Source organism: Durio zibethinus, chromosome 7 (genome assembly GCF_047325235.1).
Source record: "Durio zibethinus cultivar Kanyao isolate XHJ-2024 chromosome 7, ASM4732523v1, whole genome shotgun sequence".
In the NCBI taxonomy this organism is placed as follows: domain Eukaryota; kingdom Viridiplantae; phylum Streptophyta; class Magnoliopsida; order Malvales; family Malvaceae; genus Durio; species Durio zibethinus.
This window is the reverse complement of record NC_143168.1, coordinates 26,553,949-26,573,439: the sequence shown is the minus strand read 5'-3', so window position 1 is coordinate 26,573,439 and position 19,491 is coordinate 26,553,949. Positions and strand designations below refer to the sequence as shown.

The window sequence follows — 19,491 nt, the reverse complement described above, 5'->3', positions numbered from 1 at the left end:
TTCAGCAATGATTTTTTTTTTTAATCGGCTTTTAGTTTTTTGTTTGATGAGAAGAAAATCGGAGCAGATATTCATAGACTATTCCTGGGGGCCACTGGTATAATTAACAGAATTGACGACAATGATGATATCACAAAGTTGATTAAAACTAATCATAGCCGTCCATCGTAGTAGGCATAAACGACAGATATGGTGATTGGTGACATAGGTGCAAGAAAAAAATTATTTAAGCAAAATAAATAATTTCTCCCTTTGAAACAAATTTTGAGTTGATTTAGAATGTTAAAGTGAATTAAATCGATAAATATTAAGAGGTTAAAAGTAAATTAAAAATAAAAAAAGTTAAACATAATAGTAGTAATTTGTTTGACAATAGAAAATTTCAACTATTTACTTGATAAACATAAATTATTTTATTTTTAAGATATAAATTCGATTTTTACTGTAAATAATTTATAAAAATAAATTAAAAACTATATTCAAATCACAAATTATGAATAAATAATAAATAATAAATAAATAATAATAATAATAATAATAATAGTAATAATAAAGTATATAGAACCAATCTTAACTAAGCTTAAAATATGAATTTCGGTTTTATACAGATTTTAAAAAGCTATTATTTATTGATTCTAACTACTTAATGAAAAGCATGAAAGAGCTCTCTCGGGCCGTGATGATTTCCATAGTAAAATGAAAAAAGAAGCAATAGCTAGAAATAAAATGCATCTTGTGATATCTATAGACTACTGTACTCCATCTACATACTAAGCTTATTAAGTTCTGAAGTGGGAGTTGACACATCCTCAGGTACTGCATCTTTCTTCTCTTTGTTGGGCAACACTCCCTCATGGTTGAAGCTTGGTGTTTTTCTTGGTGGTGGCGCTGAACACACTGGTACAACTGATCTTATTCTAACAGGTGGTGCCATGGAACTGGGATGCATACCGCCGAGGTTTGTTCTTTCGAACCTGGGTCTGGTTGAAAATGGAGCTCCAGTTCTCATTCTTGGCGGGACAGGCACCTGAGTTGTTGGCTTTTGCGCGGGTGGCCTCACAGAAGAAACTGGGCTGACTGTTCTGATCATCACAGAACCTGCAACAGAAGATGGTGGTCTAGGATTTCTATAAGAACTTGATCTTGGAGGATACCGTGGTCTAAGATGAGAAGTAGACTCAAAAGCATGTGGATCTTCTAACTGGTAGTTGACAGGCCGAGAACCAGTATCCAACATCCTATGAACATTTTCACCTTTGCTGTCCAACTCAACATTCTTCTGTTTGTGATCTTCCTGTTTTGATTCCTCGAGACCCAATTCAGCATTAGTTTGACCAGGAACAGGCGGGTCTATAACTACAGGCTGAGAGTATTTGGATGATTCGTCCTTTATCTCCTCATGAATCTCTTGAATAGTCACTGTAGACCTACCCATGGTTGGTTGTGAAGTTGAATGATTAGAGGAGTAATGTGAAGGGCATGAGGAGGTAGCAATTGCAAGCCCGGGAGCTGTAGGGATAGGTTCTAGGTCCCTAGCTTGAAATGACAGATGATGATCTGGGCGTAAAATAGACTGCATATATGGAACAATATGAGGGCCAGTTGAAGGAACCGGAGAAACGGGAAATGAAAACAGGCGGTTTTGCAGCTGCAATAATTGTTCTTGCTGCCATATGTGGTATATGGGCATGGCCATTTCAGGGGAAAAACTAGGGTAAGCCCAACTTTGACCCTGCATAGAATACAAGCTCGGGGTTGGTGAGGTTAGGTCTTGACAAACAGGAATTGATCTCTGCTTTTCATACTGACAATCAATTTGCATAGACTGCCTTGCTTGTGATGATCGTAATGAAGAAAGGAATCGAGCAATTACAACTTGCTCTTGTTCTTCTTTTCCTTTAGACTCCAATGAAGGTGATGAAGGTGATGAAGATGAAGATGAACCATGCTGAGACACTGCAGGCACAATACTATCTTAGAATATTCATACTAAAGTTATATTAGGTTGTGGTACATGGAAAACATGCAAACAAAAACATCTAGAGGAAGATTAAGTGATTAAGGAAAACTTCAAGCAGTAGAAATTGAGTAAGAAAGTTTTCAAATAACAACTAATCATAAAATGATTTTTTAAGCTTTGACTGAAATATTTTTGTTGTGAATGAATATACTGAAACATGTATCTAAAGAAATAGCATGGTATTATGTACTTATGACAGGCTAAGTTTGTATGTTGTCTTCATCATCTAGCCCCAAAAGCCCCCCCCCCCCCCCCCCCCCCTTCCAGGAGAGGAATAAACCATGCACTTGTTTGATTCTAAATGAAATGGAGCCTTTAACAAAAAAGACAGAAATCATACGTTTTCTCAGGGTTGACCATGCAGCCATTGCTGCATTCTTCTGCGCTTGTTTCTTAGACCTAGCTAGTTCCCCTGTAAAGCTCATCCCTCCAAGGTCAACCCTGCATGAAAAACTAGGAACATGGCCTGGTCCAGATCGAACAGTGGTGTAGACTGGAAGATTTAAGCCCGCTCGATGAGCAGTCTCTTGAAGCAAGTTCTTATAGACACCAGTTTCATCCTGTGCAGTAGACAAAACCTCAAAAGAATTTATTTTATTGTTTCTCCTATAACAAGCTGAAGGAGCGAACAGCAATACAAGGACACAAATTAAATTAGCTGCAGAGTCCAGCTCAAAGAGAGAGGGGGAAAAACACTTAACATCCAGATTTTTTCTAGCATCTGCACTGCTTAAATAGAACTATAATTTGCAATGTTAATGGATTCAAAAACTTCCTATAATAGCTCAGCAATTCTAAATAAGTTGCCAAAAACCAAACCCAGACACATCATGTTAAAAGGAAAGTTTAAATGTAATGAATATGCTATGCAAGCACGCAGATATTTGAACTACAAGGGGTTTTAAACCACAGAATCACAGATACCAAGATATAATGCATGGTTGCAACTAGAATCTTCCAACTGAGGGCTGCCAAATCTCATTGAGAACAAGGATACAGCAGATGATTACCTCAACTTCTAATTAAACCATTCTATGATGCCATTTTCCAATGTTAAAAACATGTTAAGTCATTGCTTCCTTAAATTTAAGTTCAAGATATGGCTTTGGCATCCCTAAAGTTGACAATGAGTTACTAATAGAGAAAAAAAATGCCAACAAACACAAGGTGTTCTTCATGGGTCACAATTAATCTGAGAAATACTTAAAACAAGAGTAGTTCTGGTAGACAAGGTCAGTTAGCTGTCACTGAATCTTAGTTGAAGATGAATAAACTTGAATAGTTAGATCTCCACGAAGGACACTGGTATTGATCAGAAATATCATCCATTAAGAGGAACTAAAAGTTACCGTTTTGTCTTTTACAACGATCAAAGCAGTTCCCAAGACTAGAAAAAGCATGACAACAAAATGACTACCGATTGCAAAGTTCAGTAGGAAAATAGCATTTAAGTAACTATAACTGGAATTGAATGCTTACCAAAACTCTTGCAGCCAATGCTTTGGAAGGGCCTCTGTTGGCAAGTGTATTTAGAGCTATTTCAGCTGCAGCATGTTCCGCTTGTCTCAAAGTAAAGCAAAAGGTAGGGCTTTCAAAAGTCTCTCCATTAAAATTGACAGTAGCTTTAAACCGAGGAGCATGATCAGGTCCTTCCCGGATGCATGAATAAGATGGCAGATTAAAGCAACTTCTTTGAGCCAACTCTTGCAATTGGTTCTTGTACATACCTACACACATAAGACATATATTTATCAACAGAAACAAGCCCTGAAAACCATACTGAAATTTGCCACCCTAAAATTGAAATGACAATGATCTAACTTCTCTTTCATCTTAAACATTTAGTGACCCAAAAACACAAAAAGAATATAAAAACTAATACTATAGTTTCAAAATCTTTACTTCTCTACTAGGTTATGTAAGATTTCATCAAATTCTCAAGTGTCCCTCTCAAACCTTATAGAAAAAGATAAACCAAATAAAAAGATCATAAGCCTCATAAGAAACCTGAAAACCTCCATTGGGTAGCTAAAAAAATTGTTCAAAAGAAGTGCTCGAAAAGAACTTACATTTTCTTTCCTTTTCCCATAATTTCCAACCAACCAAACAGAAACCACAGTTTCAATAAAATCCACCAGAAAACAATGTAAAAGACCCACCTTGATCACATGATCCAAATACCCAAAATCGTAAATAAAAAAATATAACAAATCAAAGCACACCAAAAACAAATTTTCAAACATAAATCGATCTGGGTATAAACCAAAACTTAAAAACGAAAAAGAAAAAGTAAGAAAAGGGTAAATAACCTTCTGCGTATCTAGGCTTTCTGGGTATTTGTTTATTGTTGAATACTTAAAATTTTCTCAGGAAAATAATGGAAAAAATATCTGGGCTTTAGTGAGAAAGTAATGCTACTAGTAAAGTAAGTGGCATTTTCTTTGAATACTAGTAAAAAAATATTGGATTTTCCACTCCATTCCAAAATATGAGTTTTTTTTTTTTTTTTCCTGTTGAAATTTTAGTTTCTCTCTCTGTCTACAGTTTTAGAGAGTGATGATGACAAAAAAAAAGGGCCAAATTTGCATAGAAAGAAGCAAACTTTGTTGGGTTTTATAATAAGTTCTGTTATATTTTTTATGTATGTAGGATTTTTTTATAAATAGTAACTTTTGCTTTGAAGAAAAGCTTTGAAGAACAACAATTATTAGGGTGACAAAAATTGTTTAAAGGATAAATGATTCATTTGGAAGATGAATAAAAAGTAATATCATTTATATTTATTTATAAAAAACTTAAATTTATTTATATTTATGTGTATAAAAATATAATAAAAAGTAATTTCTTTTTTTTTTCAATTTGTTTTTAAATTTTATATGTAGATAGAAAGTGATATAGTGAATTTAATGATAAAGTTGGTTAATAGTTTAAGTAGTTGAAAAAAGAACAAATTTTAGGTTAAACTTTTAAATCAATAGTGTAATAATAAAGCATCTAATTGTAATTTATGTTAACCAAGACTTTCCTCATTGGGATTTTACTAAGCATTAAGAATTAGCTATTAAAATAATAAATGTATGGTATTTTCTTTTACTTTTTCTTTCCTAAGTGAGGAGAGAATTTGAATAGAATAAACAAAAGTAACTATTGAAAAAAAAAAAAAGAGAAAAATATGATATATATTTGTCCTATTCTTATTACTTATGTATGATTAGCTCAAATGAGAAAAAGAAGCATAAAGCTTATTTGAATTGATTCAAAAAAGAAATATATTAAAGAAAGTTCAAGAACTTTTTACAGCTACAAAAATGAAAAAGTCCTGGCCATTTGATAAATATATGTGAAAAAAACAATTTAGAGATAAGGTTGTAAACACATGATGGAAATTGGCCAATGGGGATGTTGCATTTTCTTTGTTTGGCTTTCTAGTCATTAGGTTAGAGCACACTGCTTAACATTACAGTGTTACATACGCACTTTGAGAGCAAAATGGTTGGAGTTGGAGAACAAGAGCTACTGAAACAATCTGGGAAAAAAATGGAGATCTTCACTCATAATCCTATCCTTTTTCACCAGTAATCATTGCAAGAACATTTTCCGTCAACAAAGTGATGGAAACGGTTTGCATCCCTTACAATAATCTCCCTCTTCACTACCTTTGATATGTATTTAGTCACGGTATGGCAATCGATGCATACACGAAGATTCTTAGTGATCCTAATCAAGCTTCCTGCTGGTGTACTTAGAAGGCCAAAAGCAATAGCTAATCTCTCACTGTGCCTCCACAGCAATTTGATCTTCATTGGCTCATCTACATCACGAAGAACACAACTAGTATCGGGCACATAACCTGAAGCTTCGAGTTCTAATCTCAAATTCTCCAAAATTTGACTGATTTCCACCGAATTTGGATGTGAGTCTTCTCCGGCAAAAAACGTGTGGACCTGCTTTCCTACTTCAATCAGACTGTATCCTGGTGTTTTTTTCAGCCCCCGTCTCCTCATGAGACCTCTAATATGATCCACTGCATCCCATCTCCTTGCTTCAGCATATATATTTGATAGCATAACGTAAATTCCAGCGTTTGTTGCATCCAAACTTAACAAATAATCCGCAGTTTTGATGCCAATATCAATGTTCTTATGCGTTCTACATCCACTTAGTAATGCTTCAAAAACCTCACCGCTGGATTGAAAAGGCATTTGCTTGATCAACGCCCCCGCTTCTTCAAGATGTCCTGCTCTGCTAAGAAGATCCACATAGCAAGCATAGTGCTTCTCGGTAGGCCTGATATTATGATCACTTTCCATGCTTAGAAACAAACTTCTTCCCTGTTTCACAAGCCCTGAATGACTACAAGCAGATAGAAGAGAGATGAACGTAGTATGATTTGGCTTGAGTCCCTCCTCTAACATTCTGCTGTAGATATCAAGAGCTTCATGTCCTTGACCATGCATGCCATAGCCTGTTATCATAGAATTCCATAATATAACATCTTTAAATAAGGACCCATCTTTGAATACCCTTTCAGCATAATTTATCTTTCCACACTTGGCATACATATCAATCAAGGCTGTCCTGTTAACCACATCAAAAGCATATCCATGGCGAAATAATTGAGCATGGACACTCCTTCCTTTTTTCAGGGAACCCAAATGGGCACAAGAGTGGACTAAACTAACCAGAGTAATAGAATTAGCAGCAACTCCCTCTTCTTTCATCTGACCAAATAATTTGATGGCATCTTCAGCATGCCCATTTTGTGCTAATCCTACAAGCATAGCAGTCCATGTAATCACATTTCTCTCTTTCATCCCTTCAAACACAAAAGTTGCCTCCTTTATGGCACCACATTTAGAATACAGATCTATGATTGCAGTCGACAAAATAAGGTTCATGTTAAGGCCTCTTCGAAAAATATAACCATGGAGAACCTTTCCGCTTTCCAAATCAGCTACTTGAGCACAACCTTGGAGGAGGCTAATTATTGTTCCAGAATCAAAGCCAGCACCAGTTATTACTAATTTGCGAAACAGATCAAAAGATTCATGCACCAAACAATTTTGAACATACCCTGAGATCATAACATTCCATGAAACCAAATTTTTTGCAGGCATGCTATCAAAAACCAAACGAGCACTTTTATGTTCACCCATCTTACTATACATATCAATCAATGCAGTGAGCACCAAAACATCACTTCCTATTCCCAATCCAAGGACAAATCCATGAACACATTTCCCAAGTTCTAAATTTCTCATTCCTCCACAAGCTTGAACCAAACTCACCATAGTTATAGCACTTGGCCTAACCCCATATAGAATCATCTTAAGAAACAAATCAAAAGCCTCAACATAGTAACATCCTTTTACATAACCACCTATCATTGAATTCCAACACACAACATCTCTTTCAACCATCCGATTAAAAACCCGTCTCGCGCCATTGAAATCACCAAATTTCATAAAGAAACTAATCATTGAACTACCCAAAAACCTATCACCATCCACCCTTCTATCCACAGCTCTCTTAATTACCTCTCTGCCCTTCTCGAAATTTCCTAATTCCATGCAGGCCTTCAACACAAAATTACATGAATAACTATCAAATCCCAAATGAAAAGAACACATTAAATCGAACAACTCAATAGTTTCCTTATAACACTTATTTCTCAAATACCCATTGAGCATTGAATTACAAAGAATGGGTTTTGGTTGAGATATTTGATCAAACACTTTCCTGGCAATTCCCAGACAGCCCAATTCACTGTAACTTTTAACCAAATTTGATGCCAAAAAATGGTGTATAGATACAGAGTTTGTGATAATCTGGGCATGAATAGATTTAAGACACAAAAGGGTATCTGAGAATTCTTGTAAAAGTGACAAGAATTTGTTAATATTTGTAGGGGCTTGATTAAAGCTGGCATTTTTTATAGTTGAAAAAGAAAAGAATTTGAATAGTTTGGGAAGAAAATGAGGGGTATGAAGATTCAAACAAGGCATAAAGGAAATAAGGAGAAATTGGAGTTAAAGTATTTTTTTGAAGCTATACCCATAAGTACTTGTAGTTCCAAGTCAAACAGGCTGAAGTTCCATATTCTTGTTTTCAACTGTCTAGTGATATATATATTTTTTAATACGAATATTTTTAATAAGCATAAAAATGAAAATGATATAAAAAATAAAAATGATAGAATTTAAAATTTTAATAAATATAATATATAAATTTAGTAAAAATTAAAAAATATATTTCATGTTCTATAAGTGTTTGACATGAATACGTTATTTTTTGGTAAAATGTTCTAATCAAACCAATCTCACTTTGGTCTCTTAAGATGCATGAAAAAGAAAAAGGAATTACAAAGCTAAAGAGTAAAATATCTACAACTTTATTCCAATAGCGGTAGCATAACAGGAAAGCTTATTGCAGGACATAAAAGGGCCATCCTTTGACACAACTTCATAATTATAATGACAGGGAACAACTATACTAGGTTGGTGAAAAACAGGTATGAAACCGACACAGGTGGATTAAGCATGATTGATTTCCTAGAAGACATCTAATGGTTGCTTTTCACACTGTTGTGCCACCGTATTTTCTTGCAGCCTCTCTGCTGTCAATGGTTATGGTGTAAGTGTTGATCGGACGAGATGGTATGTTCGAATTGCCATATCTCCTTTCAGCTTCCCTGCTGTCAATGGTTTCAGGGTAGGTATCTCTCTTTGGCCCTGTTGGGGCCGGTGTTGTATACCTGGGAGGTGGAGGATTGATACCTGAAGAAGGTTGTTTAGCAGCTTCCTTTAAGTACTCCATAGCTGTGTTGATATCATTTGTTGGTTGGCTAAGGTTAGCTCCTTGTCCTTTAGACCATCCCCCTTGACTTGGCTTAGCCCATGCACCACCGTTGGTGCTTATAGTTGGCTCCTGATAGCTATCTCTTTTGTTGATATCACTTGCTGATTGGCTAAGGTAAGGCCTATGACTTTGCTTATCACTTGCACCACCGTTAGTGGTCATAATTGGCTCGAAAACTTCATCTCTTTTGTAACGGCCACCATAATTCTCATCACGGATGGTGTTACCACTTGGCTTCTGCCATTCCTTGTTGCTCAAGTCACTTTGATCACCATAACCAGTATTGGAATTAGGTGTCGGACGCCAATATGTAGCACTTACAGGAGCAACCTTGTTTGGTCGGCTAGCTTGAGTTTGAATCTTGGTAATGAACTCCTCAACTTGCTGTGGGCGCTCATGGACAGGGCTTGAAGGCCTATTCCATTTCTCTTCAACATAGTAACGAACAGGACTGGAAGGCCTATTCCATTTCTCTTCAGCATGATAGCGAGCAGGACTGGAAGGCCTATTCCATTTCTGTTCGGCATGATAGCGAACAGGACTGGAAGGCTTATTCCATTTCTCTTCGACATGATAGCGAACAGGACTGGAAGGCCTGCGCCATCTCTCTGGACTTGAGGGTCTATTCCACTTACCACCGGCAACATCACCATGGTCCCTCAGTACCTCAACTTTTACAGGAGTGCTTTGTTTGTATCCAGTGACAAAGGGTACCTCAACGACCTCGGTTCTTGTAACATAGTACTCATTGCTACCGTTGGGAGTGTAAGACATGATTGGCTTCCTCCTTCCATCAGCATCAACGAACACAGGCTGGCATTCATGATCAGAGGTATAGCTTGTTTTGCCCCACCCGTCTGTTCGCGGAGCTACACCATTGCAGGTTGTGTAGCCACCCCTATATGTATAGCCATACCCAGCCATTGTCTAACTTGAAGGTTGGAAATTGTCTTTTTCTTTCAAACAACTTTTTCCTCACTTACCAAAGATGTTTGAAGCTCTCCTTATATAGAAAAATTTGTTCTCTTCAGCTTAAGCTGAATGATGAAAGATTCAATAACATCATTCATGTTTGGATCTTACTCTAGCTTTCACCATGCATTTTTAGATTCCCAAGTTTTCTCATTGAGAAAAATGCTCTTAAAGAATCATATTCTTTTCATTTTTGGACAACGACTTCCATTAGCTACCAGAAATATGAAATCTCATACTATTCTGATAAGAATTGGTTCTTCACTATGCAGAATATAGTGTCCAATCATATGAGAATAAGAAGAAAAAAAGAGAGAATCACTTGATTTGACTGTCTTATCATCTCTTAGCAAGCAAAGAAAAGCTGTATTTCCAAATGTTGATCAATGACAGGACATCAAGACTATCCATAAACTGATTGAAAGTGAGATGTTACACTCTCACAACAATCTAATAAAATTTAACTGCAGCTCAAGAATGTAATAACTGTTACTCTAATTTGGCATCACCTTTTTCGAAACCGAATCCTTCTTCAAGATCTTGACAAATGTATGTTTCCAGGCAAACCATATATTAATTACTCAAGGGACAGGTTTTCAATGGACTCATAGCTTTAAGATGGAGAATCCATTTATCCTCATGATTTCGGAGTTAGAACTGTGATTAACAATTTAGAAATTTTCTTACTTTTGTTATGGCAAGTAACTTTTTGGTTGGCACAGGCTGAAACCGTTTCACTGTGCTTAGGAAAACAAGATGTCAGATTATTACCAGTGTCCCAAAACTGGAATCAATGGCCAAGTTGGCATTTATACTATCATTTTCATTCACATCTGTGGGTTCCTTCTTCACTCAACCCTTTAAAATGGAACTATAAAGAAAAAAAAAAAAAAACTGAAAAGAAAGGTCAACTTATAATGAACTCCATATGTTCTGTTCCTGAAATACCAGAATGTTTTTCTCACTTCCTTCAATTTGTTAATTATTCCAAAATGTCAATGAAGCAAAATATACAACTTCAATTTTCCCTGTCTATAAAGGGAAGATACTTCATGGTGTACTCTGGCTAATTCAGTTCTGTGGACAATTTTTACATCTAAGAGATTAAGAAAAATTCATTTTCTCTGAAGCTGGCATTGACAACAACATTTTGATCAAGTCTTCATGCTAAGTTACATGACTGTTGTGCTATTTTTTCGGTAGTTCCATCTTTCATGCCAAACTTAACTGTTGTTATGATGCTTAGCTCAATTGGCTAATGAAATCACCTTAAGACGTGACATCTGCCACCTAGAAGGTTTGAATCCAAATCTCAAACACCTACAACCCCTTTCCTATCCCTAGGTTGCAACCACCTTTGTAATAAAAAAATTTAACTGGTCTTTTTGGGTAAATATTAATAAAAAAAAAAGAAAAGAAAGTAGAGTAAAGGAAGAGAAATTTTTTTTAAGGAAAGAAAATTATATATGTATCATTTATTTGGATAGCTAAAATTAATAAAAAAATAATAATAATAAAATCCTAACAATTATTGTTTGGTTAAATACTGAAAATGAAAGAAAATGATTTATTATATTATTACTTTTCATTATAACATTTGATAATATTGATTTTTACTATAACATTTACATATTTATGTTAACGTACTTTATGTTTTTAATTTTCCTTTATTTTTTTATAAAAATAATCATTAATAAAATTTATGAAATTCATAAAAATAAGAGAAAAAATTTGGAGATAATAAATTTATTGGTAAATGATGTTTTGTATTCTTAATTTGATTTTAGAGTTCAAAATCATATATTTTTAATTTAAAAAAATTAATAAGAATATAATAATCATTTTATATTTTAAAAATTTTATTCTTTTCCTTTCCCTTCCTTTTCTCCTAATTTGGGGTAATTAAAAAATGAAAAAAATTGAGGAAAACTAAGGGAAACTAAGTATACCTTCTTTTCCTTTATTTTTATTTATGTCATACACAAACAAAGAAAAGATTTTCCATTTCCTTTTGTTTCTTTTCCATTTCATTCCTTTCTCTCCCCTTACTTCAATCCAAACATAGGCTTAGTAGGGGCTCATTGATGATGTGATTTTTCAGCGTGAAAAGAAACTACCATTTCTTTAATGCTTTTGGATTTTAACTTTCCATAGATGATTTGCTCGGTTGCTGGCTTGTTGGAATGGAATCAGAAATATACGCATCAAAGAAGATGTTCTCTGCAGTTTGATATAGAATCTGGAGTGAATCATATAATGAACAAGCATATTTCTTATTTTCCTTTTGTATTTGGAAATTTGTAATATTGTGCTACATAAGATTGGCCATGGCTATCATACATATAGAGTGCACTAACATAAGCCTATTAAAGAATCAAGATGCATCTGCTAGAGTAGTTTTTCAAAGCTTGAATGCTGGAACTTGGTCTAGAGAAGCATAGAGTGCACTGTAGATTGTTCTATCGATTATACCCCTATACGGGTCCTCCTCTCGCTTCTTTAACAAGTAAGCAATACATTGTTCAACTTCTGACTTTACCTGCAAATACATTTCATTTGCATCTTCTCTGTTCTCCAGTAAATCATCCCTTCCCTTCAATTTTATCGGCTTTCCAAACAGATAGTAAATGCGGCCTGGTAACTTGGGTAACAACCCAGGAACAAAGAGCTCTTCCCTGGCAACCTCTCCCTTTGTTTTATCCCTACAACCAGAGAATGCTCTCCATTAATGCTATCAGTATAATTGCAAACTAGCAACTTATCATTGTTCTTAGTATAATTGTTGCCAGCCTTTCTGCAAACATCTGGTAATAGAATATGAGATGTAAATATCATTGGAGTGAGAGTAGTGACCTTATTTTTATACCGCCCCGAATGGCTTCTTTGATTTTGTCATTAACCACAGGGATTTTCATCCAGTCATGGTAATCAAGAACCAACTGCCAAGAAGATTATAAGCAAGAACAATGATATTAGCACAAACTAAAAGGAAGGGTGAAGAAGGGGGTTGCTTTGCTTCTTCCCATTGTATTTTCCGATGGATCCAAAGATGAAGAATAAATATTTTTATGGTAGAAAGAAACACAAACTTACTTCTACTATATCATCTTCTCCTACAGTCCCAAAAGGTACAATTGTGGCCCCAAACCTGGCTGCCATTCTCACAAACTCCGGTTGGTCAGGCCAAAATAATTTATATTGTTCACCCTGCAATGATAAAACACTGTTTTCTGAGAATTTAGATCAGAGGTTTTGGCAGTCCTCTCTTCTTAAAGATAACAGATTCCAACTTTGTTTCATTGTGAATCTATTTTGGACAACCATGAACTTTGTCTCACCTTATAATGGAGGGCCTCACGTGCGCCGCCAGGATAAAGAAGAACATGGGATTTTGTAGACAAAACCTTGAAAAGATAGTTTGCTGTGACAGGTAATGCACCCATTACTTTCATCCAATCAGAGAAAGAAAATTCATTAGATGACGTTTGAAAATTTCCCCAAAATAACTCTGGATGTGCTGCTCCACGGATCATAATCTTCTTCTCTCTCAAGAACGCTTCAATAAGACAAGCAAGTTCAAGCCCCATCAACATATGGTAACCAACTAACAACACAGGACCCTCATTTGGAACCCCTGCAAGCCCCTCAACTATCTTTCCATCTTCCATGGTTGAGAACATAGCAGCACCAGAAGCAAAACGTATTAATCTGCAATTCAGGTGGCAGCAATATAAGCCAGAGCCTCTCAAATGAAGAGAAATAGGTGAAATGATGCAACTTAAACAGGTTTCTTCAGCTTAAGTCCTAAAAAACGAGGTTACACTTGCATTGCCACTGCCATAGCCATTAAATGATATTCATATAGTACAATGCTTGGTGGAATTACCCAGCTACTTCATCAAATGCATATTTGTATTCTGACATGCTGGGAGGCAGAAAATCTGAGGTAAAATCGTGCCTCCACGAATGCCGATATTTGCAAGTACCTTTAATGACGGTCAGTAAATTCATGTTATCCTCCTGTAACATCACAGAAAACATGCTGTTTGTCAAGGATGTGCAGAATTACATGAATGTTGAAAGGGATAAGAACTTTTCCCATAGAAACAGGCCTAAGCTTTTCATAATCTAACACATCACTTTGAGTCAATAACTACACAGATGCTAAACTTAAAATATAAAGAAAGCATTAAAGAAAGCTTGAGTTCAGAAACCGCGTCATAACATCTAATAGCACAGATGCAAATACCAGGAAAAGGGTATGGCCATTGTCCTTGAAGCAGCGAATATTGCAATTTGGTAATAAATTTTTAAGACGTTGAGCTTCTTCTCGACTAGGAAGCATATTATCCTTGTCACTGAATGCAAGAAAACCATCAATTATAACAATGTTGATAATGATGAAGTTAACAGGCATAGAGTAGCACATAACAAACAATTCACAAGGAAGAGTATATGGACCTAGCAAGCACTAGTACTTCAGCTTTAACAGCATGGAGACGTGAATTCGCATAAGCAGAAGCTGATTTAAGCAACTTCAACTTCCAAATGAGAGTCTCCTTTGGTATAATATCAGCCAAACCCTGAAAGTGAAGGAAAACAATATTGCAGGTTAACAGCCAGCACAGAACTTGGACTAAATAAATATTCCAGCAGAACATTATGAAAACAAGACAGGCAGCAGATTCCAGGAACAAAACACCATGCAGCAAAACCAAAAAGAAATGATAAATCCAAGAAACCAAGAATGATCCTTACAGAAAGAAGAGGAAGCAAAGTAGTGAGGTTGCCAGACAATTGTTCGATTTTCTGCCTGGGAGGAAGCCTACCTTCAATGCCAACTGTCGCCATTTTCAACGGTTCACCTGATCTCATAAAAACAGAAGAAGCAATATCAGAACAAAATTTGCTTTCGTGAACTTGCAAAAAAGTTGCAACTGTTACTCATACATTCAGCTTTGTGTGAAACCTAAATTTGAAAAAACTCTTTGCATGTTGTAACAGAGCAGTGGAAATATATGAGCGTGGAGGGCATGGTATTGACAGCAATAGAGCCTTGGAAATATATATTAAATAGAACTGAATAAATCTAATTAAATAAAGCATGCCACTGGAAGCACTTACCCATCACAAGGCTCAGAAGATAAGGGATAGTAACATGTAGCCCATCAGGAAAAGCTTCCAATATAGGGAACAATGGTTGCAGCTGTGACCTGCCAAATGATGTAGCTAAAATGAAATAATAGAAAACCATCAGCCAACCATGGAATTGCAGCAACAGAGTTCATCAACCAAGTAAAGATTTAAGATTATGTGATGAATGAAAGAGCACAAACAGGAATTTTAAAACGAAAACTGACCAGGATTTGCTAATATCAGCACCAAGTCAATAGTGGGATTATGAGCAGCAACAGCAAGTGCTAAGCATCCTCCAATGGAATCTCCCACCAAATAGATTGGACTATTTGGACGTGAAGCATGCTCAAGCCTAACAGTTTCTTCAACAAGTTTCACCAGTCCTTCATTCCAAAAAATAATGTTAAATTTTTGTTTACAAATTAGACACAATGGTTTAAAAAGAATGCAAAAAATCTGGTCATAAGTTCCGTTATCTAAATACAAAGCATTCAGAATGAGCAGTTATTGCAGTAGAAGGATGCAAATTATAGACAAAGAAAGCAAATAAGCTATCATGTGCTATTTCTAAGACATTTATTAGACAAACAACTTCAAGCTTAGGGTACCATTTTGATGCATCATCAGCTTGAATAAAACTTCTAAACAAGTCAAGAAAATTAAAATTCATAGGTCATGACAGACAAAAACCTTGAAATGGTGTTCGATCATGGACAGGAATATGAAGGCATTGAACTTCAAAAACCCTGCACTCAACAAAAATCTTCAATACAAATTGTTTCGTTCAAATACAACAACTATTAACATAGATGTAAACATGAATATGAATCAGTATAATATGACCTAACCAGCTAGAAATAACTAAAAACAATGAAAACAATTTCAAGACAGCCTTTGTTTCAGTTAAGTGGAGGAACTTTCACAAGTCAACTCCATTGAAATTAAGTTTTCAGCTGGGTGCTAAATAAAAATGCCACAAAGGAGGCTATGAAACTTATTTGCCTCTGCTGTACTTTTATGGCCACCATTGAAAGGAAATATAAGAAGTTGTCAGCCAAAACAATCAGGAAAATTGCCATAAGCATTCAAGAGGAGGATAATACAACTTACTTTCCAAGAGCTTTATGGTGCAAAATTAGGCCCATACCAACACCATCAAGCCCTGCATGCATCGGTACCAAACAAAAAAAAGTTGCCATAATACACTTTTAAAATATCAAAACTCAAGGGGGAAAACGAACTGAAGAAAGAAAATCACTTGTTAAAGCAATAAACTTAGTAGTATTATAATTTAACCACCTCCATTTATCAATCCAGCTAAAATTGAAAAACTAACAAAAAGTATACTATTAACACTAAACTTACCAGGTAAAAACAGAAGAACAGGAGAATCTTTTATAGGACGCCCACACTCAATAGGGCAAAACCACCTTGGTGGTCCGCCATCATTCTTAATCATGTCCTTTGCTTCATAGAGATAATCTTTCACTGTATTAGTTCCATAACCATCATCCCACAATACTTCCAATTCTTCAGAAACCATTTCTTTAACCAATTTTCTCTCATATATTCTAGGCTTTAACCTGCCATTCCCACCATCAAGCAAAGACCCTTTTTTCTCTTTGTCTCCCATCACAGAAGCTGCTCCATTCACTGAGACTCCATCAGATGACAACACTGACAAATCACTATCACCTATTCTCTCAGCTCTCACTCGAAAACGATGCTTTAACTCTAAATTTATCCCAAAACAAGGCGATACCCTGAAAGCAAAAGCAAAACCCATGACTCCTATTCAATTGCAATAGTCTTCCCTTTCCCAAGACTCAAAATTTGAGCAATTTTAAACACAACTAGCAACAGTTTTGAAACGTATTGCAACCTATTGTTTCAAGCACCAAAAAAAAATCTGCTTCTACAAGAACTGCATACAGTTTAGACCCCTTATTTCCACTCACAAATTGAACAATAGTTTAAACCCAATGACAACAACTATCTACAGTTAGAGAAAAACTTATCCACCCTTTTACCAGCACAAGAAACTGAAAGAACTACAAATTAGCACAACTCTAATGCTGCCTAAAACACTCTAGCTGAAACAATCACACTTTTCGTGCCAAAAGAAAGATAGCAATATAAAAAACGCAAAACAAAGTAGAGTACAAGAATGAAATTTGGTGTAAACCCATACAGCAAAACATGATCTATAGTCTCTTTAGAACCATATATTTCTAGAATTTCTTGTCAAAATCATTGAATGATACAACTATGAAATGACAGTGAAAATGTTCGAATTGAATTCATTGGCAAAGAATGATTTCAGAACAAGACAAAAAAGAAAATAACATAATTACTGATCAACAGGTTGGTGAAAAGAAATATGGACATTTTTTTTTTTTGGATTTTACCCAACTTTCCATACAATCTTGTACTGTATGGCTATGGCTAAGTTTTTTTCTCTGGTTATTAATTAGCCAACCACCATGTAAATTTGTACTACTACAGCTGTGCTACAGCTATGCACTGATTAGATTCGTGTTTATAACGGTTAAATTTTCATAACCAAGATATAAATGTTCAAAAAGGCGGGTTGGCTTGTTTGATTGCATAGTATGGATATAAATAATATATTAACATTCTTAAGTTATTTAAATTTAATTAGAATAAAATTTAAATTTAAATTAATTATTATTTAAAAAATTTTAAATTTAAATTTTTAAGTTATAAATCGAATCAAATTTAAATATTTTTATATTCAATTCGAGTAACTCACAATTTTAATTAAATTTTTATATTTAAATATATTTTTATTATTTTAATTTATAAAATATCTTAAACTTAAATTTAAAAATAAATAATCAAATTTTTATCTAATATAATAATCAAGTTTATTTTTATATATTTATCGAGTTTAATCAAATAAGTTTAAATAGTTTAATTTTTATCTCAAATCGAACTCGAATTAAAAAAAATAAAATTTAATCAAATTTCGAATATCAAATTTTAAATCAAATTTAAATTCAAATTTAATATTATATCAATTCGAATTCAATCGATTACACATTTATTGTAGATTTCATTATCCGTATATTTATATTGTATAAAATATATAAATGTATGTATTATAAATCATGTGTTATAATTTATATTAATATAAAAATATAAAATAATTTTTTTAATTTAAATAAATTTATATATAATTATTGTTAAAATTTTTAAATTATATAATTTTCGTATTTTTTATTTTATATTTATATGATATTATTATATTATTTTAAAATGATTAGATCTACTTTATTTTTTTGTCTTTTACAGGAATGATTTTGGAGGTTCAGATGAACACAAGGATACAATAATGGAAGAGTAAATACACCACGTAATTTCCAAGGTTTTGGTCGTGCATGTTCAACAATTATAATTTCTTTTTTTATACGTTGTTGTTAATAAATAAAATCTCGTCCATATGTATTTCTCTTTGGAAATCATTATCACTGCTTTGAATTTTCGTCCGTCAATTTGCTGTACTGAGAACAATAACTCAATTGGCTCTATCAATAATAAATTACGGATTTGGGAAGATTTAATTTGAGAATTTTATTAAAAATTAATAAAAAATGAAATTTATCATAATTTTCCATTGGGAATTTTATTGAAGTTAATTTTTTTTTTATTTTGTCAACAATTAATTGGGGATGATCAGAAAAATCTGGCAAACTGCCAGCATAAAATAGAGCCAAATGAGTAAAAAATAGGAGAAAGGAAAGTGGTCTCTGATTCCAGATAAACAAAGAATTTAGATGTAATTAAAAAGTTTAAAAAGGGTGTTTTTTTTATTGAGCCTAAAATACGATCACATAATTAATAAATGATTAATTTAATTGATAAAATTTATTTTTTTGATAAAAAATTTTAAATTCAAATTTTATCGATAATTATTTATTAAAATTATTTTAAATATATAATTTATAATTATTTATTTTAAATTATTAAATAAATTAAATACGATATATTTCAGGAACTGAATATCTTGTCTACTTCAAAAAAAAAAAAAATAATGATCACATGAACTTCATGATGGCGAAAACTCAAAAAGGTTCTGGCAATGGCTGCAGCTCAGCGGCTCTTATCGCCATACGCAGTACGTGGCTGATTTTCGGTGACCCTGGCCAATCTGAAGCATCAATAGGATATGATCGGTGTTGTGATAGAAATATCTTGGCCAGATTCAGACCGTCAATCATAAATGATCGAAAAGCATTGAACTATAGCTGTCTTAGAACAGTAATCTTCAGCTTTCATTGTGCTGAAGTGTGACCCACCAATTCAATCAATCAGACATGACAAGATGTAATTATTTCATGTCCTATGTCGTCTTTTATGATGCACTTTGGAAAACCGTTGAATTTTACTATCCTCTGACAGTAAAACTAAATTTAGATCTAAGTTGAAAATGTTGAATAATTGTCACTTAAGTGGTGAAAATAAAATACCATACCATAAAAATG

The 19,491-nt window shown here is 34.1% G+C and overlaps 3 protein-coding genes and 1 pseudogene across 5 annotated transcripts; all 4 read right to left on the bottom strand.

Moving 5' to 3' along the window:
• Positions 1 to 557: 557 nt before the first annotated feature.
• Positions 558 to 4,608, bottom strand: LOC111277229 (uncharacterized). Of its 2 annotated transcripts, none has more exons than XM_022863512.2 (4): positions 4,330 to 4,608; positions 3,500 to 3,747; positions 2,361 to 2,580; positions 558 to 1,956 (listed from the first exon to the last, which is right to left on the bottom strand). In XM_022863512.2, the coding sequence occupies exons 2-4, from the start codon at positions 3,743 to 3,745 to the stop codon at positions 764 to 766; spliced, it is 1,659 nt and encodes a 552-aa protein (XP_022719247.1). In that variant the 5' UTR covers positions 3,746 to 3,747; positions 4,330 to 4,608; the 3' UTR covers positions 558 to 763. The 2 variants fall into 2 exon arrangements, with proteins under 2 accessions (XP_022719247.1, XP_022719248.1); XM_022863513.2 differs by having other exon boundaries at positions 4,090 to 4,414.
• A 667-nt stretch (positions 4,609 to 5,275) lies between these two features.
• On the bottom strand, positions 5,276 to 8,154 carry LOC111277902 (pentatricopeptide repeat-containing protein At3g12770 pseudogene; annotated as a pseudogene). Its single transcript, XR_016343732.1, has one exon. The product of XR_016343732.1 is annotated as a pentatricopeptide repeat-containing protein At3g12770 pseudogene (transcript).
• Positions 8,155 to 8,388: 234 nt separating this feature from the next.
• Positions 8,389 to 9,971, bottom strand: LOC149518266 (uncharacterized). The gene has a single exon (XM_089764060.1). The coding sequence runs from the start codon at positions 9,800 to 9,802 to the stop codon at positions 8,597 to 8,599; it is 1,206 nt and encodes a 401-aa protein (XP_089620186.1). The 5' UTR covers positions 9,803 to 9,971; the 3' UTR covers positions 8,389 to 8,596.
• Positions 9,972 to 12,102: 2,131 nt separating this feature from the next.
• Positions 12,103 to 17,185, bottom strand: LOC111277228 (phytyl ester synthase 1, chloroplastic-like). Its single transcript, XM_022863510.2, has 13 exons — positions 16,352 to 17,185; positions 16,097 to 16,148; positions 15,677 to 15,732; positions 15,211 to 15,369; positions 14,975 to 15,079; positions 14,609 to 14,715; positions 14,312 to 14,433; positions 14,100 to 14,208; positions 13,737 to 13,870; positions 13,189 to 13,558; positions 12,944 to 13,057; positions 12,704 to 12,789; positions 12,103 to 12,552 (listed from the first exon to the last, which is right to left on the bottom strand). Exons 1-13 carry the CDS (start codon positions 16,770 to 16,772, stop codon positions 12,252 to 12,254), a joined length of 2,136 nt encoding a protein of 711 aa, XP_022719245.1. The 5' UTR covers positions 16,773 to 17,185; the 3' UTR covers positions 12,103 to 12,251.
• Between the last annotated feature and the right edge of the window lie 2,306 nt (positions 17,186 to 19,491).